The sequence below is a fragment of the Nicotiana sylvestris genome, chromosome 6, assembly GCF_000393655.2.
Source record: "Nicotiana sylvestris chromosome 6, ASM39365v2, whole genome shotgun sequence".
NCBI classification, from domain to species: Eukaryota; Viridiplantae; Streptophyta; class Magnoliopsida; order Solanales; family Solanaceae; genus Nicotiana; species Nicotiana sylvestris.
The window spans coordinates 182,216,432-182,242,085 of record NC_091062.1 but is presented as its reverse complement, the minus strand read 5'-3'; the positions used below and the strand labels follow the sequence as shown (position 1 = coordinate 182,242,085).

General features: G+C 34.8%; 4 protein-coding genes across 4 annotated transcripts; 2 read left to right on the top strand and 2 right to left on the bottom strand.

Moving 5' to 3' along the window:
* Positions 1-1,995: 1,995 nt before the first annotated feature.
* On the top strand, positions 1,996-2,699 carry LOC104229669 (histone H2AX-like). Its single transcript, XM_009782346.2, has 2 exons — positions 1,996-2,253; positions 2,344-2,699. Exons 1-2 carry the CDS (start codon positions 2,047-2,049, stop codon positions 2,563-2,565), a joined length of 429 nt encoding a protein of 142 aa, XP_009780648.1. The 5' UTR covers positions 1,996-2,046; the 3' UTR covers positions 2,566-2,699.
* Positions 2,700-9,938: 7,239 nt separating this feature from the next.
* On the bottom strand, positions 9,939-14,238 carry LOC104229668 (NPL4-like protein 1). Its single transcript, XM_009782345.2, has 2 exons — positions 13,039-14,238; positions 9,939-10,431 (listed from the first exon to the last, which is right to left on the bottom strand). The coding sequence occupies exons 1-2, from the start codon at positions 14,023-14,025 to the stop codon at positions 10,177-10,179; spliced, it is 1,242 nt and encodes a 413-aa protein (XP_009780647.1). The 5' UTR covers positions 14,026-14,238; the 3' UTR covers positions 9,939-10,176.
* A 6,186-nt stretch (positions 14,239-20,424) lies between these two features.
* Positions 20,425-24,515, top strand: LOC104229667 (rho GTPase-activating protein 2). Its single transcript, XM_009782344.2, has 4 exons — positions 20,425-20,850; positions 22,904-23,024; positions 23,126-23,476; positions 23,578-24,515. The coding sequence occupies exons 1-4, from the start codon at positions 20,528-20,530 to the stop codon at positions 24,193-24,195; spliced, it is 1,413 nt and encodes a 470-aa protein (XP_009780646.1). The 5' UTR covers positions 20,425-20,527; the 3' UTR covers positions 24,196-24,515.
* A 397-nt stretch (positions 24,516-24,912) lies between these two features.
* Positions 24,913-25,389, bottom strand: LOC104229672 (uncharacterized). Its single transcript, XM_009782348.1, has one exon. The coding sequence runs from the start codon at positions 25,387-25,389 to the stop codon at positions 24,913-24,915; it is 477 nt and encodes a 158-aa protein (XP_009780650.1).
* Between the last annotated feature and the right edge of the window lie 265 nt (positions 25,390-25,654).

Genomic DNA, 25,654 nt, shown 5'->3' with positions numbered 1-25,654 from the left:
TGCTGGCCAAAGAGATGCGTCATGTCAGCACTCTTTGGCCCTCATTTATATATATAGAGAGAGATTAATTTCTAGACTTTGGATGACATTGACCCTAAAAAAATAGCCTATGAGGTATATTGCTCATTAATATCTCTTTCAATATTGTTGATTTGTGTTTATATTTCAAGTTTCTAACTACCTAGCATGAAGCGTCTCCTATGGTTTATCATGGGATTTAACAGTTCTTTGGTGCTCAATTTAATTTTGATAAGCAATACTTCTCGAGAGGGAGAGCCTATTTCTCGAGATGAAGAGCCATCAAATAATTTTTACCTGCTGATTTGTTTATCTGTGCGCTATTGCGACAACTGGTACATATGGTGTATCTTTTAGCAATCACATCTTGTCTCACAACGAATGCCATATAAATTAAAAACAATAAAAATTTATAGAAAAAAAAATATTTATTCTTTTATAAACTTATTATTTCCTTGTACTCGTTATTTGACCTCTTAATTAAAGAACGTCATTATTTTAAACAACTTTATTTTTCTTATATTAGCTTTTTAGTTAGCAAATAATTTTATTATTTCCTAGTACGGTGACGTCAGGCAAGTAGTAAACCTCCTTTAAAAGCTTTCAAGTTTTGTTCCACATTTTCAAGTTCGCATTAGAAACAAGACATTTCAGAATACGTATTCTTTTTTATCCTAAATATTTATTATTATAAGAGTACAAAACTCCAAAATAGAAATTTGACAGATTAACATTGTGTAGGAAATTACTCTCTAAAATGGTGATTCTCTCTCTCGGTGCATGTTAACTAACTTGTGCCTACCATGGGTAAAAGAGCACGGATCCCGTCTCAGAGAGCACTAATGGCGAAGAAAGCAGCGGAATTACATAGCAAAAATCAATGAGGAACTAAAGGAAGTGTAACAATAACAGCAGTAAGGCAGAAGTTGAACATATGGACAGAGCATGAAGTAGAGTATACAGGGGTGAAGCAAATGTTGGAGCATATCAAAAGGAAACATTGGAAACAATTCAAAAAAGAAGTGATTGCTACAGTGCACTTAGCGATGGTATACTATACATGGATAGCAAGAAATACAAAAAAATTTCAAGGAAGGAATATAAATACTGAAGAGGCAGTTATACAAATCAAGAGAGAAGTGATAGAAATGATAGATTTACTTCAACAGTCAAAGAAAGCACAGGAATATAGGAATTTTATTAGATAGATTACTTGTAATTAGATTTTTTCTGTTTGTTGGAGGCCTAATATTCTGAGTTCAGAAAATTAGGTGCTCTATAAGTGTAATTGTTTGTTGATGTTAATGGTAATTTCACATTATTACCAAAAAAGAAGAAGAAGAAATTTGACAGATTTTTTCCTATAAAATTGTTCAAATCTTAATTTTAGTATTGTTCACGCTACCGAGGGTTTCATAAAGCCAGGAAAAGTATATCTCTCAATACCAATTTACATTTGATGGTAATATTATCGTAAATCGTAATGGAGTCTGCCAACAATTACACTATAATACAAATTTTGATCAATCACATCGTATTTTTTTTAAATGTGTCTTCAATTATCAAATTTAAGCGCATATGAAATTTCGCATGATGAAATTCACTATTTTAACGTATTACTTTAATGATCTACACGGGATGACACGTACGTTAAAACTAGAAAATTATAAAATTGGAGTACTTATATTGTAACAAAAGATAGCAAACTTGAATTTTGAAGTAATGTGAAATTATAATTCGGCGGCAATCAATGGAAAAGCAAACAAGAGAAAAAAAATAAAGCGGTAAAACAAAATGGAGCCAAAAAACGAGTTAGCGATCCCGGTGAAACCAAATAGCCAATTACTTTTCAACACGTGGCCACAGAGCAATCTAAAGATTGCCACGTTTGCTATCCGCGTGAAACCAAAGTGAACCAATCAACACTACTTACCCCCTCTCTATATAAACCCCAAAGACCAATATCAATTTAGCATAAGCGGGAAATCAGTCTTTGATTATTTCAATCAAAAATTTCAAAACGCAAACATGAGTTCTACAGGAGAAACAAAATCTGTAGGCGGTAGAGGAAAAGCCAAAGGTTCAAAAAAGTCTGTTTCTAGATCTCAAAAAGCAGGTCTTCAATTCCCAGTTGGTCGTATTGCTCGTTATCTGAAAAAAGGTCGTTATGCTCAGCGTCTTGGCTCTGGTTCACCAATTTACCTCTCTGCTGTTCTTGAATATCTTGCTGCTGAGGTGCCAATTCTTACCCATTTTGCATAATGATTAAATATTTTTTTGTTTTGTGCATTTGGCTGATTATGTATTTGATTTGGAATTTTACAGGTATTAGAGCTTGCTGGAAATGCTGCTAGAGATAATAAGAAGACTAGGATAATTCCGAGGCATATACAGCTTGCTGTGAGGAATGACGAGGAACTCAGTAAGTTGTTGGGGAAGGTGACAATTGCTAATGGTGGAGTTTTGCCCAAAATTCATCCAAATTTGCTGCCTAATAAGAATGGCAAGGGGAAACCAGAAGTTGGAACCCAGTCACAGGAATTTTAGATTATGGGGTTAAATTAGTTTGTTGGGTAGTCAGGTTTAATATGTTTTTGTGAATTAGTAGAAATATGTTGATCTGAACTTGCTCTTTTATGTGGTTATAGCCATCTATGTGAATGAGAAGTTTGTTTCATTAAGTTTTTTTTTTTCTTTCTTCAGCTTCATATTTCAATTTTGCATTTGATCTATTAGCAAATACCAAGTAAATTGTGCCACCATTTAAACAGTTTTAGAGATGTGTTGATGTTCAGTATTAGTTACTAATATTTTCAATGATGGAAGATTTTGTCATAATAAAATATAGGTGATTAGATTTCAAATGCCCAATTTTGTCCAGTTTTTGTTGCTAATTATTAACGGATAACAAAATTAAGCACTAGTCAACAGTCTGGGGTCTATGTAATCCTTTATCAACCAATGAAAACAAGCAAAATTTTATGACAATTGAAAACCCCATATTTCACGATTCGTATATAAGGGAGTCATGGTGGTGATCCAGTTTCTCATTCTAAGAAATTCTCATTTCCATTAATAGTAAAAAGAAAACAAATGAGTTCGGTAGGGTCAACCAAAGGAGGCAGAGGCAAACCAAAGTCATCAAGATCTCAGAAGGCTGGCCTCCAATTCCCTGTTGGCAGAATTGCCCGTTTTCTTAAAGCCGGTAAATATGCCGAACGTGTTGGCGCTGGTGCCCCTGTCTATCTTGCCGCTGAGGTATTGTTGTCATTGCTCTATGTCAGCGTCTTTCAAAACTACTCAAAACTATGTATTCTACCTCAAACATACGCTTGAAAACTGGATAATTTCCCAACAGAACAGCTTAACCAAGAATGGAAAATTATAGCACCAATATTGTGGAACTGGAATCTCAAAATCACGGGACGTATCCACTTTTCAGTTCCATGTTTTTATGCGAGAGAACAAACATGAGATTAAAAGAAGAAAGGAAATTCAGGACTGATCCTCAAGGTATTACTCATTGTATGTTACAAATAACTATTTTGTGCACGTTTACCATTAAGATTGGGAGCTTAGTCTAATTTCAAATGTTTTCTTGGAAGGAAATAATCTTTTTTTTGCCATGATAATATAGAAGAAACCACTCTCAAGAGTTCCCAAACAAATTTTTTAAGGATGGAGTATGTGCATACTAAAAGAACAATAAAAGACATGATATTGTTATTTGATTCACTATATAATTCTAGTTTCATTTTTGAATAAAGTTAGACCATACTACTGTAGTTTGTTTTGTGATTTCCATAGTAATGCCATAGTGAACATGGTGCTTCATTATGATTTTCGGGAAGGCTAAATACATAAGTTAGACACCTGAGCTATCGATCAAATCTCTGTTACACATTTTTTGTGGGGGAAAATAATATTACACATTCAACCTTTTAAAAGTGTGTCTAATACACACCACTTTAGTATTTGACCACTTTTTCTCAACAAGTGTATACCACGCTCCAATAAGATTTTGATACGTGTCATCAATTTAAAATAAAAGGAAAACACTTAAAAACGATACTCCATCTTCTTCATCTTAGTCGTCGGAAAATCATTGTCGCACCTCCTTTTTCCGCCCCCGCGAGGGGTGAAGGGAGTTTTCTCCAATTAAAGGACAGTCGAAACGGGATTTGTTTGTTTGTTTCAGAGTCGCCACTTGGGAATTTTAAGGCGTCCCAAGTCACCAGTTTTAATCCCTGAATCGAGGAGAATATGACTCTGTTTGTTATTCTGCGAACCAGAAATCCTAAGTAAGGAATTCTGTTAATCCGGAAGAAGGTGTTAGGCATTTCCGAATTCCGTGGTTCTAGCACGGTCGCTTAACTGTTTTTATTCTTGGCTTAATTATCTCGATTTTACATTTTTATTGCATGATTTTGTTACCGCTTCTGTTTAGATTGTTTATAATTAAAGACCCTTCTTCGAATCGAATCACGCGTACGTGTATTCGTTTTATATATTATATATTTTTTAACGTGAGAAATCGTGTCACGCGTACGTATACACAATGATATTGATAATATAATTATTATTATTTTTCGATTTTTTTTATTATTATTATAAAAATAGACTTAAGTTCGAAATTGTGCTTAAATAAAATTAAGAACGTATGTCGCTCTTGTATGATTAAATAGTGAACTGCACATCTCGGGTTATATGAAATTAATATTGATAATCTCCGAAGAACCCCTTTTTATTAAATGTTCGCTCGAAGTTGCGCGAACGCATAATCCGAATTGCTTTTAGAAATATAATCAGGTTACGCGAACGTATCCCTAATCACAAATATATTCTTGATGGTAATATAAATTTGTTTACAAATTATTTATTACATCCATATTATTTTTATATGAAAGCCATAGAGAAACATTGATTTAGACGTCTCTATATTTTCTTGAAAAAACATTCAAAAGTTATTATGTGTTCACCGCAAGTCTTATTTTACGCGTATGAATTATATTCCTCCAAGCCATTCAAATTTAAAGAGTAAAAATAAACAACGTGTGATTAATATTACCATTTTTCTCATAAATACAATATGTGTATACCCAAAAGGTGAATGGCGTATAAAACTAAAAAAAATGATTCACAAAAGGAAGTGATGTTTTCGAAGAATTTTCATTATTCTATTTGTAGCAAACGCTATTTACACATTTTTGACTTAAAATGTTACAATTTATAAATCTCATCCTTCTTTTACACCACTTGTTTTTAGTCCGAGGTTATAATTATTTAGTTAATTTTTGATTACGAAGATTGAGTTTGAGATAAATAAACCAATTCTTATTCTCTGCCTATGCGAATATTTGCAAACACTAACTCTATATTTTGTAAAAAATCATCGACATTATTTCATACATTAAAAGAAATGAGTTGATCGCGTTCCTAAAATAACTATGCCATTTGTTATTAAGAAAGAGAACTAATCTACCAATTGATTTAATAAGACGACATCATCTAGCCTTAAACAAAATTGGATATTTGACAAAATAAGCTAGTAATGTAATTTCTGGGTATTTCCGTACTATTCTTTACTTAGCTAACAATATCACAAGATTTAATTAATGGCCAATTTTCTGCAATGTTCCCTATCAATTCAAACAGTAAAACATATAAGATTATCGTGGAATTTACTACTCCAGAAGGTTAATTAGTTAACAGTTTATCATGTCAAGTATAATACTATATTAACCAACTAAAACAAAACTGAAACTTAAACTAATAAAATTTAAATGAGTAGAAGACATCCTTATAATTCCAAACTTCATTTACTTGCCATGTTGAAGCTTTTCATGACATGAATTTACAGATATGTACCTGATATTGAAAGCAAAAGAAAATGATGATGAGAATCAGCGACAGTAATAACAATACACCAACAACAGTCCAGCAGCAGTAACAACCCAGGAACAGAGTTTGCAAACCAGTAGAACAGTAATCCCAAAAACAAAAGCTTCAAGCTTTGAATGAAACAACAACCATTAATAATAATTTCAAACAAAGAAAGAAAGCAGAAGATTTTTTAGTTTTTGTTTTTATTTTGAAAGCTTAAATATTTTTCGGAATTTTTCTTTCTCTTAAATGTTCAGCCCTTTTTTTCTCTCTTCTATTTTTCTTCTCAGATTCTTTTCTCTTATCTGTGTTTTTTCTCTCGTATCTGTGTGTATTTTTTCTTCTCTCTCGTATATATTGTCTTGTGTTCAAGACTTCATATATATAATCTCATCTCATAAATCTTTTAATCAATTAAATCAATACTTTTTCTCTACCCAACCCATTATCTTCCCACTCATCCCCATTACATTAAATAAACATATCACACCACCCCATTATATTTTGTCCCCCATGCCTAACATAAAATAATGCAAGATTCCCCCACTAAATTTTGTCTTGTCCCCCCTTTATATTAAATAACCATATCACAACCCACCCCATTTTATTTTGTCCCCCATGCTTCAAATAAACAATTACAAAATGTACAATTCCTAAACTACCCCTCCGACCTTATTGCAAATTACTATTTTACCCCCGAAAGTACTATAAATTACCAAACTACCCATCAGCTATAACACATCATTTAATCAAACTTAACCAAAATATAGACAATATGATTAATTTCTAACAATGTTCAAACAACAAAATTCATGAACATGATTTCTTCAACATTTCAACAACAAATCACATGAACATGATTTCAACAACATTTCAACAACAAATCACATGAACACAAATTGAACAACAAAGAACAACTAAAATTTGATTGAACAATATTTTAGCAACAAACAATCCTATTTTCGGATTCAACAACAACAACAAACAAGTATATTTTGATTTCTAAATTCAATAATATTGAACTTAAAATCAACTACTCTAACAACATTACAACAACAATTCCTATATTAAACTTTATGAGACAAATTCAAGAAATAATCACAAATGGTAAACAAGAAATCAAGCTATACAAATTTCGGATTCAAGAACAATCAAACAAAGTATGAACATGAATTAAATCTATTTTAAACAACAAACATGATGGATTTAAACGATTAAACCAACATATTTCTCTAACACAACTAAATTCTTTAAACAAATAACAAGATCGACGAAGAAACAATTATGAACTTAAACTTGAACTTAACAATATTAACAATTTCTAACAATACATAAACACATGAAACAAATTGAAGAAATAGTTAATTAAATTTCAATTTGAATCTAACAAACATCAAACTAACAAATACACACTTAAACAATAATACAAACATGAAATAAACATGAAATAAACATGAAAACAACTAATTAAACTTCCATTTTAAAATCTGAAAATTAATTTAACAAACAACACATGAACATGAACTAAAAATTAATTCAAACGATAAACAAAACAAACATTTGTTGATTTTAGATTTGAAAATATCAAAACAAAATACAGACAAAATAAAACTCAAAAACTACTAACCGGATCGAAACGACGAACAACGACCAAACAAACAACGAACTTGACGATGAACTCACGACGTACAGGATCTTGACTCGACGAAAAACCCTCGACCTTTGACAAACCGAAGAAGACGAAGGGAAGATGAAGCATTGTCCGGCAGCCCAATGGCGAAGAACAACGCAGCAGCTGTTTGGGACGACGAAGAAGAAAGCAGAAGCAGCTGCTGCGTGATCTTGGCCGTGACGGGGTAACCATGGCTTGGGTTGTCGCGATGGATGTTCAGCCATGAACAACGAGGCAGAAGCTGGACGAGGCAGCTCAGGGCTTGAAGTTTGAACCACGAAGCAGCAGCTGGGGGGCGTGTTTGGACGTAAGCAAAAACAGCTGAAACGCAGCGGGGAAGCAGCTATAGTCGAGCAAGTTTTGAGCTTGACGAGCTTCAATGGCGGATAGGGCTGGACGACGAGGGTAGCGACGGGGTTGAACAACGAAGCAACAACAGCTGGAGGCGACGAAGAAAACTGAAGCCATAGCAGCTGCGTGTGCAGCAGTTCGTCGAGGATAACGTTAAAAGCAAGCCGCGATGGGTTTTCTCCTCCGTTGGTCGAGGGTTTTCCGGCGGAGAAGAAGATGAAGCAGCGGCGGAGGAGCTGGTCGTGAGGTAAAGGCTGGTGGTCGACGTTGGGCAGCCGTGGTTGGAGTTTGGGTGAAGCTTGGAGAAGAAGAAGATGATATGAGGGGGGGGGGGATGGTTTAGCAAATTTTTAGGGTTTTTGGGTTTTGTTTTTTTTTTGTTTTGTTTTGTGTTGTTCGTAAGATAATAGGATGTTGGGTTATGGACTGGGTCGACCCAGTTCGAAATGGACTGGGTCGTAGGGAAGATTGGGCCAATTTTTGGGCCTGTGGCTTGAAATTGAAGAAGAGGCCTAATTCCGACTTTCTTTATATTTTTGCTTTCTTTTCTTCTTTTATTTCTCTAAAACTAAATTATAAAAATACTTAAACTATTATTAAGAATTAAATTAAGTTATAAAAGCGCAAATTAACTCCCAATAACAATTAACGCACAATTAAGTAATAATTAAGCATAAAATTGTATATTTGGACATTAAATGCTAAAAATGCAAACGATGCCTATTTTTGTAATTTTTTATTTTTGTAAAACAAATTTAATTACTAACAATTGTAGAATTAAATCCTACATGCAAAATGCGACATATTTTTGTATTTTTTTTTATTAATTTAGTAAATAAACACGCACAGACAAATACCAATAATTATTCAAAATATCACAAAATATCACAAAATTGCACACCAAAGAAAAATCATTTTATTTTGCATTTTTTGGGAGTATTTCTCATATAGGGCAAAAATCACGTGCTTACAATCATGTCAAAGCAAAGCCAGAAACCTTGAATTTTCAACCACCAAAGTGATAAATACCAAAAAAAACTTCCACTTTCACCCAAAAACAATAAATTTTCATTTCATTTTCAAAATCCATGGCTGCCACAAAAAACATAACAACCACCCACCATTTTCGAGCAAAAGATCTCAGACTCCTTCTCACCCAAATCCACCACCATAGAAACAATATTTTCATATTCAAACAAAAAGAGAGAAGAAAAGAATGAGTATAAACCCCTTATAATTTGAATTGCTATACTCTAAGCTTGTAAATTTTTGCTCAATTTCAAGAACCCATTTGAGTTCCAAATCAACAGCATAAATCCCAACTAAATAATTTTAATAGTAAGGCGAGAGTATTTCAAATCTAAAATATCAGTTACACTTAAACAAAAAAAGAAGTAAAAAAAGATGCTTCAATGGAGAAAAATGGTGTGTGGCGGTGTTGATGAGGAAAATGAAGAAGGGACAAAGAGTTCTGAACAAATAAAGGTTTAGAAAAAAAAGGATGAAAAAAGAAGAGAAGGGCTGGAGGTGGAGGTTGGCCGGCGAAAAAACAAAATAGAGATAGAGGGAGGGTGGGGTAGATGAGGGATTTGCTGACACATGGAATTAAATAAGTATTTAGACAGTATTTTAGCTGGTAGACGCGCTTCTATCTTGCTATTTTACACATGCTAGGTCTTGGTCAAAGAAGGTGTCTTAGACACAGTCTGCAAAGGTTGGGTGTGTAAAAGGTTGCCCGTGGAGAAAAGGTGTGTAACAGGAATTTGAGTGTAAGGTCAATGGGTAAACTAGGTATTTTGCCTTTCGGGAAAAGTAAATGACCCCAATTGGCATTATAAATGGTTTCTTCAACCACAGTTTTAGAACCTTTATGATAAAAAGATAAAATAAAAGATGAAGGAATTTTCCCCACGGATACTAAAACATGCAATCACACTATGGGGTCTAAGGTCAACGAAGTCTGCTCTACCAGAGAGCCATCCCAGTACAAGGGCAAACAACCATAACCCACGAATTTAACTCCAACAAGTTGTACTAGAGCAAGTACGTATAATTTAACCAAAGTATTCAAACACATTGGTTGTCAATATAACAAGAGGATTTCAGCACTGCAAACATGTTTACCACACACTAGAGCGTAAGCATTAGGACTCGGGCACTGAGGTCCCATCAGACCATGAACTGAATGTCACCGGGATGTTCTCTTGTTGCAATACATGAGCAGTGTTGGTTTTGTCAAGTGGCAATGCCGCTCAAGAGGCACTAGCCATGGATTCTATAAGGAGCTGGTAACCTTCTGGAACAGCTGTCTGTGTATGCACACATTCCGCCAACGCTGGAACATCTGCATTGATGTCCAAAAATTTGGCCAGCAGCAGTAGTAAATGGAAATCTGAGATTCGCTTCACAAAAGAAAGATTCTTTGTTCGATTGAAATGATCTTTTAATGCTCTCATGCTCACTGGAATATTCCTGTTTTCAATAGGAAAAGATGATGATAAAGGACCCTGCACAGTCACAAGAATTCACATGAGACGAGGGCATACAAGAGTAGATGTTCAAAGTAAATACTATCACTAGTACGATAGCAAAGGAGAACAGAAGACAACGGGAGAAGGGGGTCGAAGGAAACTCTAAGCATTTAAAAAGGAAATGAAAAGAAAATTGACAAAATAACAGGTATCTGAGTGGAACCTTTTTTTGTTTTTTGGTTTTTTGATAAGGTAAAGATTTTATTAAATAAGTACCAAGATGGTACACAAAAGTACATGAAAGAAGGTATCTGAGTGGAACTGTCAAAGACATCACTTTTTGCATCTCTTTCACCACCTCTCTGGAGACTCGATTTTCATCGGTCAAACAACTGTAGTAGAATTATGGCCAATTCTAGCTTCAGTCTCACTCTAATATATATCAAAACATAGAACTACCACGAAGTCCTGCACTTTGAAATCTGGTAAAGCTGCCAATAGTAATTGGGAATGATGTAGGCTTATAGATTAATCGACAAATTTGGATGTCACATACTAGAGTTCTCTCTCTTTTGGCTTCAAGACAGAAATCATAACACCACCTAGCACCACGTCTTCTTCCTACCTAATCAGAAAGTAACTTGATTTGATGCTTAATCTAAGAGCAGGGACAACTACCACATGATTCTAAACACATTTTACTACATTAGGAGCATAGTGTTGCCTTCACTAGCTATTGCATCTTATCATCAATCACCAACTATGTCAGATGATAAAGCAAAGTGATTATTTTCCTCACTATAGCCTAACAGCATCTGAGGATCATCCAGCAAATCAATTTCCGCCAAAACCAAATGACTGATGCAGCACTTAACAAGAGGTAATCTGAGCAAACAGAGGAAGGGATTTTGGAATATTTTGAATTACAGTTTGGAAAACATTTAAGATTTGCAAGTTTCATGTTGAAAACATACTAGCACACTTAAAAACTGAGTTTACTATGAGCATAATGTATTCTCTGTCCAAAACCTTATTGGAAGCCCCTTGCCAAGGTGTCCTAGGCAGGCACAGGAAAAAACCAAATTTGCGGTGCACTTCGCTAAACCAAAAACTTTAGGTCCGAAAGATATATCAAATTCAAAAGATTGGGAACACTGGATTTGATAACAATACCTTCATGAATGAAATCTTAATGCATCATTAATATGTTCTTGTTTTTTCGGAAAAAAAGAGACCTTTTTGTGATCAAATAAAGTAATTTTGCTAAGCACCTCTCACTTGAAAATACATCCAACCTGTCAGGACCAAAATCGGTACCAACAATAGCTTGCACTGCTATACTCCATCGCCCGCATTATGGGTAACATCAATTCCTCAACCATCTTATTTATCACGTGATTCACATCAAGTGAGAGGGGATACAACTAGTGGAGGAAAACTAAATGAAGAAAAAAAAGTAAAAAAACTCGCTAATGGAAAGATTCAAAGATATTGTTCCGTGCATTTTAATATTAATTAAAATTCAATTAATTCTGCCAAAAGCTGACATGGACGGAGAAAAAATTGCAGGCATTCTTAGTGTTGTTTTCTTTCCTTCTATTCATTTTTTGGGTAGGGTAAGGGACACATAAGAACATATTGGCATTTGTTTTTTTTCCTTCCATTTTTGGTGGAAAGAGAATTAACCAAACATATGAGTTGAATGTAACAATAATACTTTTGCAAAAGAGGAGATGGGCTGATGCTCAAGCCTGGTAATTTTCTAATGGAGTCAAAGCTGTAGCCTAAAAATTTATAGGTCAACACGCTCGAGCCTAAACATTCAACAGTCCAAAGACCTCAGGCTAGGTAAAGCCCTAATTTCAAACTTGAACCAATCCCTAGAAATGTTCTTTTGACATTAAAAAAATTATCATAGTTAAATGAGTTCATGTCTGCCAATATCATGCTTCATGTTACGCTCAAAAAGTGGAAAAAAGGAAAAAGAAAACAAAGCAAAGCTCTCCTACCAAACAAATGCAGCTAACAGAAAGATGACAAGCTGAAAGAGCAAATACGAGAATAATATATGATGAAACATGCTGCATCACCTACTGAAAGAAAACTAAATTGCCCAGAAATTCTTTAAAAGGTAGTAACTTTAGCCATTAGAGAGATACCTACTATTTTAAGATATTCGCAAGCTACACTACTAGGTAGCAGGTTCTACCATCCACACCCTCTTACAGACTCTAAATGTAGGGCGAAGGCATATGGCATCAGATCTCTATTTAGGGGTTTGACCAATGACCTATTGGCTATAAAACCATCTAAAGCATACAGTTGCTTGAAATAAACATGTATTTGACACATGTTATAGGAAGGTCTTGCCATCTTCAGCAATTCCAACCAATAAAAAAGGCATCTTTAACCCCATAATTAGAAGTGTCACCACTATCCCTTACCAATGTAGTAATTCTTTTACCCAATCTGTTTGTCACTACTGCCTTCTTTTTCCTTCTCGTAGTATAATACAAAGTTACTCATTTTATGCAATATAAGGGAAGGAAACAAACATGATTCTCATAATCAAATCCAAACAACTAAACAATTCACAGAGAATAACTCCATACAGAGAAAAAATATGCAATAAAACCAACGTACCTGATGATCAGCAATCTTGACAACGACCAAGAAAAAGTCGTTATCAACTTCTCTAGTGTCCTTTACTCCAACCACCACATCTTTCTTCATCTTAGAAAGCTTTGGATCAATCACCTCATCCTTATTAACCTCTGTCTCAAACCACCCTTCTTTAAACAACCTCACACACATATCACTCATCTGAAACGCCTCGAAATGTACATCCGCAGCGCCATCCTCATTCACCTCGAGCTTCACTATAGCCGTCACCCACTCCTTCAAATCACCCTCAGCATGTAACTCAGCCGCCTGCAAAACTTCCGCAGTCGACATTGTGTAATCTTTTTTATCCTGACTAATTGTCTGTGTAAATATAAACCCTACTTTCCTCATCCCTAATCCAATAGCTAACGCATCCACTACTTTCTCCTCATCAGGATCGCGTAAAAGTATCAAACTTTCCTCCGTCCCTTGCTGTGGCGGCTCGTAGATGAAATCAACCTCCACTTTCCCCTCAGGGGACACTGTGCCGTACATAAACCCGCCGCGTTTCACGGCAAACGCTAGGGTTTCGTTCACATAATGCTGAAACGCATTGGCTGCGTCGCGATCGAACGAAACCAGCTCACAGTGAGGGTTTTCTTGTCTTGTAACTCGCATTTGCTTTGCAATTAGGTCATCCATGGTCATTTTTTTACCGAACGAACCGGCGGGGTTGACAGCCGGACCGGCGACGGTCCGCTCGCCCTCGTACGCGAGGTACACTATCGAGCCGTGGGTTAAGTTGAGAGAGGAGATTGTTGTATTAGGGTTTGACATATCGGTGAACCTGGTCCAATCGTCAAGGGTTTTGGCGAGCAAGAGGTTCTGATTTGTAGATAGGGTTTGGGATTGAACCGGAACTCGAAGCTGGGACTCGATTTGAGCTTTGAGTTGGGAAATTGTGGCGTGTGGATTGTCAATGGTGACTCGTTCTAGCCCATCTCTGCTTCTGATTCTGATCATCATCTTTGCTGATTAAACACTTGTAATTTGATAATTTATGTATTTACAGCAATAAACTAAGAGATTTATGCTGATTTTAAGGGAATTGAGGTGTTAATATAGGTAAACACCATTGAAGGATAAAGGTGGAGTGCAGTGCAAGAGAAGTTTTTTCAGAATCTGTAAGGAAATTGGACCGACGAAGAAGAAAGGAAGTAGGAAGCAAAATTGTGACTTGTGTGAGATTTATTCTATTTTGGATTGGGCCTGGGCTTTGCGGATCAGTCCAAATTAGGTTTGGAGTTGGACATGTTGTGGGCTGCACTTTGTAGGTTACTCCTAAGAAAAAATGGCATAGTATAACACCACATAAAGAGAATTGGCAATATTTTTGCCTTATATTAGGTTTGGCAAAGGTAACCCAAAAAAATTGGCATTATATAGCCAAATCCTAAATAACCCTAATTTCTTATATATTCTCTCTCCCCGTATTTTTTCTTCTCTCACCCCATATTTCTTCTTCTCTCACCCCATATTTCTTCTCTAGTTTTCTTCTTCAACCTCTTCTTTTTTCTTCTTCAATCTAGCAAAATTTTCTCTTCAATCTAGATTTGGAAGGACATGTGTTCTTTGATAATGTTTGTAAAGTTGTAATGGTTGAATACATTTTTTCTATTTATTCTCCCTCTCCCTCTCTCACCCCTTCATATTCCCATCTATACAAATAAGAGAACGCCCTAAAAGCGACCATGATGATGATGGCAACGGAAGTTAGCAATGACAGATTTCGATTTTCTTTGGTAGATTGCTATGATAATGATGACAACGTCAATTAGCAATCGTAGATTTCAATTTGGTTCGTGTTTCTTTGGGGATTCCAATTTTCTTCTTCTTCTATGTTCTTTTTTTTATAGTAAAAAATATAATATATGTATTTGAGGTGGTGTACATCTATGTATATCGTCATGTATACTCATGTGTATACCATATTGTATATTATGATATACACTATTAGTTTTAGCAATATAATGTTAGATTTGAATCAAATCTCCAATTGATTTTAAATGGGCGAAATTTATTCTGAATAAACTTAATTTAATTTCATTATTGATCAAAGAAGGAATAAATTAAAATTAATTAATATTAATTATGAGAGTAAATAAAATTGAAAAAATGGCATAGTATAACAACACAAGAGAGAATTGACAATATTTTAGCCTTATATTAGGTTTGGTGTATTCATAAAAAATTATATATTATACACTGATATATGCATGAAGGAAAGCAATTTTTTGATATACATTTTAATATAAACAAAGAAGGATAATAAATTTGTGATATATATTTTGCTATACACGTTTTATTATGTATTATACAATGTGATATACAAATAATATAATTAGTTTTGTGTTATACACTTGGATATAAAGATAATAATAAATTATAGACAACTACCAAAGGAAAATAAATTTTTGATATATACAAAGAAGAAAAATAAAGTTGTGATGTATATATTGGTATACATGTTATTTAACATGTTATACAGTATGATATACAAAAAATAAAATTTATTTGTGTTATACACTATGATATACAAATTATATTTATAATTTTTAACATTTTTAATGCTTGTGAGAAATAATTTAAAAACATAGAAAAAATTTGTAGAGGTTTGGGAGAAAATCTTGAAAGATTTTTGAATTCTAACGAAAAAGAAATAAAAGCCTATTTTTAGGGTGATGGTTGGACCATTAGAAGAGAGAGAAGATCATTAAATTTTAAATTTAGGCTACATGTGCCAAATGCTAAAAGATAGGCCATTTTCTGCCAATTATTGGACTAAGTTGTTATGCAATGCCAAATCCCCTACTCCTAATTAGATTTGGAGTTGGACATGTTATGGGCTGGAGTTTATAGGTTACTCCTAAGAATTGGACATGTTTGCACTTTTATGTGTAAAAATAGCACGGTATAGTTAGTTTTCGGACTGGTCATTCAAAAATAGTCAGCGTTTACGAAGTCAATGGAAAATAGCCACTATTTTGCTGCAACAGAGACCAGTCCAGCATAATATACTGGAGTTCGGTGCACCTGTGTATGAACTCCAGCATATTATGCTGGACCGGAATATTTTGCTGAGTCCAGTATAATATACTGGAGACCTGAGTACCAGTGCTCCAAACTCCAGTATATTATACTGGACAATTATACTTGCTGGAACTCTAGTATATTATGCTGGAGTTCTAGTCAGAGGCGGATCCAGGATTTGAGGCTTATGGGTTCCTACCATAATGTTAGATTAATATGCAATAATAACTAGGTTCACAGTTAGATATTTATAAATATTTAGTGAATTTTTTAATATAAATACAGGATCTATGCAAAAGTTACTGGGTTCCCGGGAACCCGTATTCTATACTCTAGGTCCGCCCATAGTTCTAGTGTACTTATCCTGGAACTCCAGTATAATATACTGGAGTTCAAGCATACTTATGCTGAAACTCCAGTATATTATACTAGCGTATTTTTCGGGTTTTGAATAGTGTTTTCGCTCAGATTTATCTTTACATGAAAAATGGCTAAATTTCGATTACTTTTGAAATTGGGCTATTTTTGAATTTCTCCCCTTTTATGTGGGTGACCAAATGTGTAACTTCCTCGATAATTTAGTGAAAATAGCACGGGTTAGCCATCAAAAAATAGCCAGCATTTGTAAAGTCATTAAAAATATCCACCATTTTGCTAAAACACGAAAAGTTCCAACATAATATGCGGAATTATGGAGCTCATGCGTATAAACTTTCAGTATATTATGTTGGAACTCCAGCACACGGAAAGTTCCGGCATAATATGCGTATGATGGAGCTCCTGCATATAAACTTCCCGCATATTATGTTAAAACCCTAGAACATTATGAAATTTCAGCACACTATGCTGGAAGCTCATATGTAAAAAAATTCGAACGCTAGCATATTATGCTGGAGTATTTTCGGATTTTCAAGGTATTTTTGTTCATATTTTATTCTTACATGAAAAGATGACTAAATTCAATTACTTTTGAAATTATTGCTATTTTTCAATTACCAGTTGTAAGTCTGGCTATTTTTTATTTTTTCCCAATAATTTATGGTTTGGTTGGGGGAGGGGGAGGGGGTGGGGGTGATGATATAAAAGAAGTAAATATTTTTACATCAGAATTAAGTTCATATCATACTTATCACCCTTGCAGAGTGATGAAATGCATGTTTTCGTGAAAACACCACATAGCAAGATTACTCGAGATGTTATTCAAAACTCCTAATTGGATTTGGAGTTTGATACCAAGAAACTCATTTTTTGGTATATATTTTTTCAGGAGAGAGTCATTTTTGTTCTTTGGTTATCGAAATTGGAAAAATGACTTCCCCACTTTTGATGAACTTTCATGTCATACAAATTTTTTACAGTTAGCACTTATACATTATTATTAATTTTGAATACAAAAAATATCATTAAAAAAATTCGCCGATCTGGTAGTAATATTACTTAGCTCTTCACTCACTAACAACACACTAGAATACATTTAAAGAAAAAAAATATATTTTTTTAAAAATTAAACTTTAGAAGTAGTAAATACGCTGCATAGTGAGGAAGGAAAGGAATAGAGAATAAATTTATAAATTTATTGACCTATTGAACTTTGTTTCGTACTTTTCCTTTACATTATTTGCGAGCATAACAGGAAAGTTTTGATGAGACAAATTCAAAAAGAATAGAGACAGGAAAGGCAAATGAGATACTAAAAAAGAACACAAAAGTTGTAACGATCAAATACTTTATAGTCATTGGAAAGTTGCATAAGATTTTGAATTTGAATACTACAGTACTACTACTACTACAAATTTCTACAATTTGACTACCAAAACTGTGGGACCTAAAATGGGGCCCCTTCCAAAAACTTTGGATTTTACTCTCTTGTCCTCATCTGCCCCAGCCATTTCTCCTTATTTCTTGTTCATTGGTACTTTAGTAATACAAGATACTAATACCTATAACCGTTGTTACTCCTTTTTTCTTTACTTTTTTACTCTACACTTTTGAAGAGTTGGACCGTTGGATTTAAACTTTGCATCTAAATAGTATAATGTCGAGTAACAGAAAATACTAAATCGTATCTCCAATAATTCAAGCTATTTTTACTTCTTAAGGTTCAACGATTTGATATATTTTTCGTTGAACTATAAAGTGGTTAATGTGTTAGAAACGATGTTTATGCATCTTCTTTAACAACAAGATTTTCATCATTTCAACCTCTACCTGTCATTAATAATCTCAATTCATGTCTCCTATTTAGTAGTAATACTACGCGCTACAGCTAACAACTCTATTACAAGGTTTAAAGAAAAAAGAAGCTAGCACACTAACCGCTAGGCGCTAGCTTAGTGTAGTTTTTACTATGGAAAAAATAATAGATGATAAGAGTATATCATAGAGAATTAAACTTGTACACAATGGACTAGTTAAAATAGATCCATCCCCAGCATTTAATCCACCTGTAACATCATGCTAATTTACAATGCCTCAATTATCTATACTTCAATTCCACATTAGTTAGAGTTGATCATATGAATTATTTATATTCTAATGATCCATCATAGTTAGATATTTAGTGCTAGTTATTGTTAGCTTACTGCATATATTTTATCCTTCAATATACTTGAGATCAGCTATATTTATAAAATAAGTTTATATGAGCTTTCTAAGAAAGAATTCTGGCCATGCCTGACGCTAGAGGCGGATCTACAATGTAAAATATGGTTCACATGAACCCGTGATCTTCGGATTAAAGTATAGATATCAGATATGATATACATAATTTATATATATTTGATGGAACCCATGGTCAAAAGAGATGAAGTGATGTATTGGTTTTGGTCTCTCATTTCCAATAGACCTAAGGTCAGGGGATGGAATCCCCTACCAACTTTTTTGTTTATTTTTTTTTTAAAAAGTAACGGTGAATCCATCCTTCAAAAATTCTAGATCCGTCGCCTCTGGCGTCCATCAACATTTATAAACGAGATTGATAAATAAATAGAGGAGTCCAACTACTTAAAAACTTTATACACTACGTATTAAATTGTAAATTGGTCAACTACTACTTGAAAATATATATGTAGTAAAAGTATTAAATTGAAAGGTATGAAGTAGGCTCTGTGTAAATTTCTTTTTGGTTTTGAAATGCTGTAACATCACTACTATTACTATGCTAATATGGTTTAGAGATTTATTGCAAACATGTGTAAGGGGAAAAGGAAAGAAAAGGGACAGAGATCTCGAATCTTTATAGGAAAAGCTGCACATTGCAATTGGAATCCACCAACGGTCTGGAATGTATTCCATTTAGAATCTCTTTGTCTTTTAATTTTAATCTGCTCAACAAATTTTATTTCTTTTAAAATGTGACAAGTACAAATCTAATAAACAACTAAGACTTAATTAGTGAAATTAACACTCATATAGTAATAACAACAACGACGACGATCCAGTAAAATTTCATAAAATGGAGTCTGGGGAGGGTAGTGTGTACGCAGATCTTACCCCTACCCTGATGGGGCAGAGAGGCTGTTTCCGATAGACCCTCGGCTCAGGAAGACGGAAATAAAACAAGAAGAGACAATTCATTAGTAACGTCAGCATAAACCGTAGAAATAGTAACAGAAGCATAAAAACCAAAAAAATAGATGACATGCAATAACAATAACCAATAATTAAGGGTCGGGGTTAAGAAAAACAAAAAGGAAAATGTGGATTCAACATTAACCACAAGTCGTCTAAGATCAACCTTATCCAACCCCGCCTCACCCCCAGTATGAAGTAGGAAAAGCTCGACTACCCCTAGCCTCGGTAATAAAGGATGAGTAAATGTAATTAATCATAGACATACTTTGAATATCTTAGTCCACTTGTATTTAAAAATCATAAGCTAATACAATATCCTTATATAACAACAATCTCTATAACAACACTTAACTATAAAAATTAAATTTTTCGGAACCAAATTTTATGTTCTGTTATAATATACATATTTTCTATAACAATAATTTGTTATAATATTCAAAAATATTCGGAACAAACGAGACTGTTTTTGAGAGGTTAATTAAGTGTAATTTAAAGCAAATATAGAGGATAATTATTTAAGGTCAACATCTAAATATCATAGCATATTACTAAAAACCAAGTTTATTTATGGTTAAGACTTGCACTGATTGGTGAACAACCTACCTGAAAAAGCAGAAAGTGTACAGAAAACGTTACCATTATTGAAATTCCTTAGTAAATTAAGGGCTTTCTTGTCATTTCATATGAGTCCGACAAAAATTTGAAAAACGAGTGGCCGTTTGAACCCCATAAAACTTCGAACTTCAAAAACCAGCTCTCTTCAATGCTACCCAATTAAAAACAACTCTTATCTCTTCAAACCCAGTTCACAAACAACAAGTATATTTAGAGAGAGAAACAAAACACATATAGAGAGAGAAAGAAAATGACGGGGTTGGTGATGGTGACAAGAGGGGGTGGGTGTGGAAATGTGAAGAGCAGTTCAAAGGAAAGTGCTAATACTGAAATGCAAAATCAACAGCAGTTGTCTTTAGTTGATTTTATCTTAGCTGCTTTAAGAAAATCAATGGTGTCTTGTCGTGTAGAACGACAAGAAGAAGCGATATGTAATGCTGTTCATCAAATGGAAATAGGATGGCCCACAAATGTGCAACATTTGACCCATGTCACTTTCGATCGGTTTCATGGGTTTTTGGGTCTTCCTGTTGAGTTTGAAGTTGAAATTCCATGTAGAGTTCCCAGTGCCAGGTTTGTTCCAAAATCTCAGCTTTTTTTTTCTTCTTGTTTTGTGTTTATATATTTGAAGTTCTTGTTCCGGGTCAAAATCAATTTCTCAGAAAAAATGCTGGTTCTTGTCTCTTTTGTTGTTTAGATCTGTTTACTGATGCTTATGACTGAGATAAAGCTGAGACTTTTTGGAGGTTTATCTTGTCTAAAAACAGATTTATCAACTTTTTCTTGTTGAAAAGTGTCTTTTTTTCCCAGCTGGGAAATGAAACTTTTTAAATTTGTGGTGTTAAATATAACATAAATATTTGTGTGATATTTAGACTTTTAAAATTTATGGTCTTAAATATGTCAATTACATTTAAGTGAGTACAAAAGCTGCCAATTAAGGTAAAATGGGGCGGTTTAAGTTAAATTATTTCTAAGAGAAAGTATGAGTTTTATGACAGTATAACTGTACACATTCTGAATACATTGTTCGGTCTGGGAGTTTTTGAGTGTTTCTTTAAAAGGGCAGCCCGGTGCACAAAACTCTGGCTATGCGCGGAGCCGGGAAAGAGCCGGATCACAAGGGTCTATTGTACGCAACCTTACCCTGCATGCAAGAGGTTATTTACACGGCTTGAACCTGTACCCGTAATCTCTTGGTCACATGACAACAACTTTACCAGTTACGCCAAGGCTCCGTTCGAGTGTTTTCCTGTAAATGCTGAGAAATAATGAAGTCTTTGTACATATAATTATGAAATCTACTGTGTATTAAATAGAAGTCAAAGCTAATTGAGGAAGAAGATTAGCAATAATACTTTTTCAATCCCTCTCACAAGTCAATACTTCAATAATTGCAAGTATCTACTTTAAAGATCTTTCCAACTTCCAGGAGGACTGGAGCTAGGTCATTTTCTGCTATGCTATTTAGTGATGAGCCTATTTGAGGCCCCCCTTCCTTTTGGGGACTGAGTTTTATGTCATTTCTGGCCAACCAAAATGAAAGTTTATAGATTCTTGGTTTTATTATTCAATGATAACATGAGCATCCTTACACCGCCATTAAAGTGAGGTTATGACCTACCCATTAGTTGGTTGGGACCTAGAGGGACTAATAAATGAAATGTTTGCAAATACAACTAACTCTTGTATGCTGTGAATTAGAAGTGCTTTTTACAGACTTTAGGATGTCAAGAAGGAAATTTTCATCCACAATCTTACAACTCAAGTAGTACATTCGGATAAAAAAAGGTGGTAGATCTATGACTGTAGGATCAAGGTTACTTCCAGACTCCAGCTTAATAGTAGCAACTTTCGATATGAACTAGGCATAGGTTCATGGACCTGGACTGTGTTAGGCATTTTGTATATGGCATTACAATGGTATTTGGTATATGGCATTACAAAGGTACTAAGTAATGTCCAACGATGATATAACGAGTTAATCTAGGTATAATTTATTTCCACCTACTTAATCATACTGATTACCCAAAGTTGTCAAGTTGCTAACCTTACCACTTGAAAATTGCAGAAAATAGCTTCAGGAACCATAATGGTAACGATAAAATTAAATTTTGAGAAAACTCGTGAGCAGAATTAAGATATTCAAATGCTATGCATAGTAAAGACTAAGCAAGAATGAAGAGCGGCAGGTGGACCTTCACTTGTGTTTCTTTAGCAAAGTACTGAAAATAAAGGGAGGGAATAACACAATTATATCATAAAAAGGTTGTTCATGATTAATGGAGAACAGGAACCTATTCATAAAGTTGGAAGTTAATAGCCTGTTCATCGAAATCCTAGAACTCTTTCAATTGATTCTGATTCCACTATCCAGATCTTTAAACTCTTTTCTCTGTCGGTGATTCTCTTGTATCATGCAGTTCCTGTTTGTGGGATTTCTCGTGCTGGTGATTATACTTTGTTAGGAAGTTAACAGTTCGCTCTCAAAACTCTGTATTGGACTTCATTTAGGCTTTTCTAACCGCATTATTGTTCAGGGAAAATAGCTGAAGTACTATGCTTATAAAGCTCCATGCCAAGCTATTTAGTCTATCCACTGAACTTTTATCCATTTATTTTGCAGCGTCAGCGTGTTTGGTGTATCTGCAGAGTCGATGCAGTGTTCTTATGATACAAGGGGAAATAGTGTCCCAACTATTCTCTTGTTAATGCAAGAACGTTTATACTCACACAATGGTCTTAAGGTAAGACAAATTTTATCTCATTTCTGACATATAAAAGTTTTCTAATGCATATTGTCATGTTGACAATTTTCTGACTTGAGCATTTGTGGATGAATCTTTAGGCTGAAGGAATTTTTCGAATTAACCCAGAGAATAGCAAGGAGGAGCATGTAAGGGATCAACTAAATAGAGGCATTGTGCCTGACGACATTGATGTTCATTGTTTGGCTGGTCTCATCAAAGCCTGGTTCCGAGAACTGCCATCAGGTGTGCTCGATGGGCTTTCACCGGAACAGGTTTTGCAATGCAACACGGAGGAGGAATTCGTTGAGCTTGTGAAACAGCTTAAACCAACTGAGACTGCTTTGCTCAACTGGGCAATTGATCTTATGGCTGATGTTGTTGAACAAGAGGAATCCAACAAAATGAATGCTAGAAATATTGCAATGGTTTTTGCCCCAAACATGACCCAGGTAAATGAATTTTATACACTATAGCATTTGGTTGTACAAAATATAACATTTCTCATTTTTCTAAGGAGTTGAAGCATTTCATTTTTTATTTCTGGGATCAGATGTCTGATCCATTGACAGCTCTCATGCACGCCGTTCAAGTGATGAACTTGCTGAAGACCCTGATCATGAAAACACTACGAGAGCGCGGAGAGACAGAAGATGGAGACTACTCACCCATGTCATCTCGTTCTTCTGGTAGACAACAAACTGATGAGGAATTTGACTCCCAACAAGAAGAGATGGACACTAGCTGCGAATCAACAGGACCAACATCAGATGACGATGATGAGCAACGTCGCTACAGCTACAGCAGTGAAGAAAGAGATGAAGTTGAGTCATTGAGTGAGATAGAAGAAAGCTTCCTACGGCAGTTGGACGAGAATGAGCACGCAAAAAATGACTTCCGGAAACAGCTAGAAGGAATTTTATGCAGAGAAAATGTTATTTCCTTGACTGCTGCATCTACTGATAATGGAGATTCTTCTATTTTATTTTCGGACAGTAAAATCGAGACTTCTGGCTTGAGCACTAGCGATGGTGAAGACTCAAAAGACACTTCTGTTACTATGGTGCATAAAGCGGAGTCAAAGAGATCATCAACTGGAGCATGTGGAAGCATGGAGGATATCAATATGGTAGACGTAAACATGGCAGAATCTGCTGTTCCTGTGCAGTAGGTTATTTTCAATGAATTTGTGTGATTGAATCTTGCATTTTTAGGACTAGTCCTGGATTTCTCTGTTGTTAGTATTGATCTGATGGTTGTTTATGTAAAGTGTTGTAGGCTTGGGCATAGATACATAACGGTTTGCTTGTGATTGACTTGTGAATCACTGTTCAGCATTGGCTGAACTTGTTTTTGATTCCTTTGTTTTGCTAGCAAAGGATCTCTAACATTGAACAACATTGTGCATTATTTCTTGTAATTCTTTTTTAGGAAACTGTTGATGTGACAATGAGTACTTTATTTAAATCAAGTAATAGTGCCTTGAATTAAGAGGAAAAGTGGTTCACTAATTGCCAACCAAAATAGATAGGTGGCTATCAGATGGAAAAGAATCCAAGAAATGGAAATAACTAAACTTTGTCATCTTCTATACATACAAGTTTCTGTTGTAACAAACCACTGAATGTAATACTACAATGGAAAATGTCTGACGGTTCTTAAGAAAACGTGAGAGATTTACCAACTAATTACCAGAAGGGGCAGCCCGGTGCACTAAGCTCCCACTATGTACGGGGTCCGAGGAAGAGCCAGATCATAAAGGTCTATTGTACGCAGCCTTACCCTATATTTCTGCAAGAGCCTATTTACACGGCTCGAACCCGTGACCTTCTGGTCATATGACAACAACTTTACCAGCTACGGCAGGGCTTCCCTTATGAGATTTAAGCTAAGAAGCTAAACAAGTTTCCCAGAAGAGCCTATCCTCGTCTTTTTTATTCTTCGCCTTCTCTGTAACAAAATCGTTAGCTTTGAACTTCTTACAACGGCCTCCCATATATCCATTCCAACGTTGTTCAACTACATCCTCATCATCTTCCTCACTGTTAAAATCAACTTGAATGCAACAACTCAAACAAGTTGCATCACCATCATCACCACCATCATCATCATCATCATTAGCAGCAGCATCCAAATCCATTTGCAAGTCGTCATCGTAAAACCGAACATTTTGATCGTACGAGGAACCACATTCGGAGCTGCATGACTGTGCATCATCATCGACAAGACGAATATAATGATGAGAATTTAATAGAGTATTAGTAGTACTGCAAATGTTGGCATCAAACTCTGAATCACCAATATCTTCGAAGAGCATAAAGGAAGACAAATCAACAAGAATGTTACTACTAATTTCCTCGTCCATTATTATTAGCTATAGTTGATGGAAAAGAAAAAAGAAAAGAGAAGATTTTATGGGAAGACTAGGAAGATAGACAGGCTGGTAGGCAATATTCTAAGATATAAAAATGATCGATAGCTGATAATAAAGACGTGTTGGTGCCAAACTTCTAGAAGTCTATCATTTTAATTCGGTGTATTATCACTTTTTAGCTGACGACAGGAATTATTTATATTTGATAGTCGAAAAAGTATATAAAATTTATACAAAATATATATATATAATATTC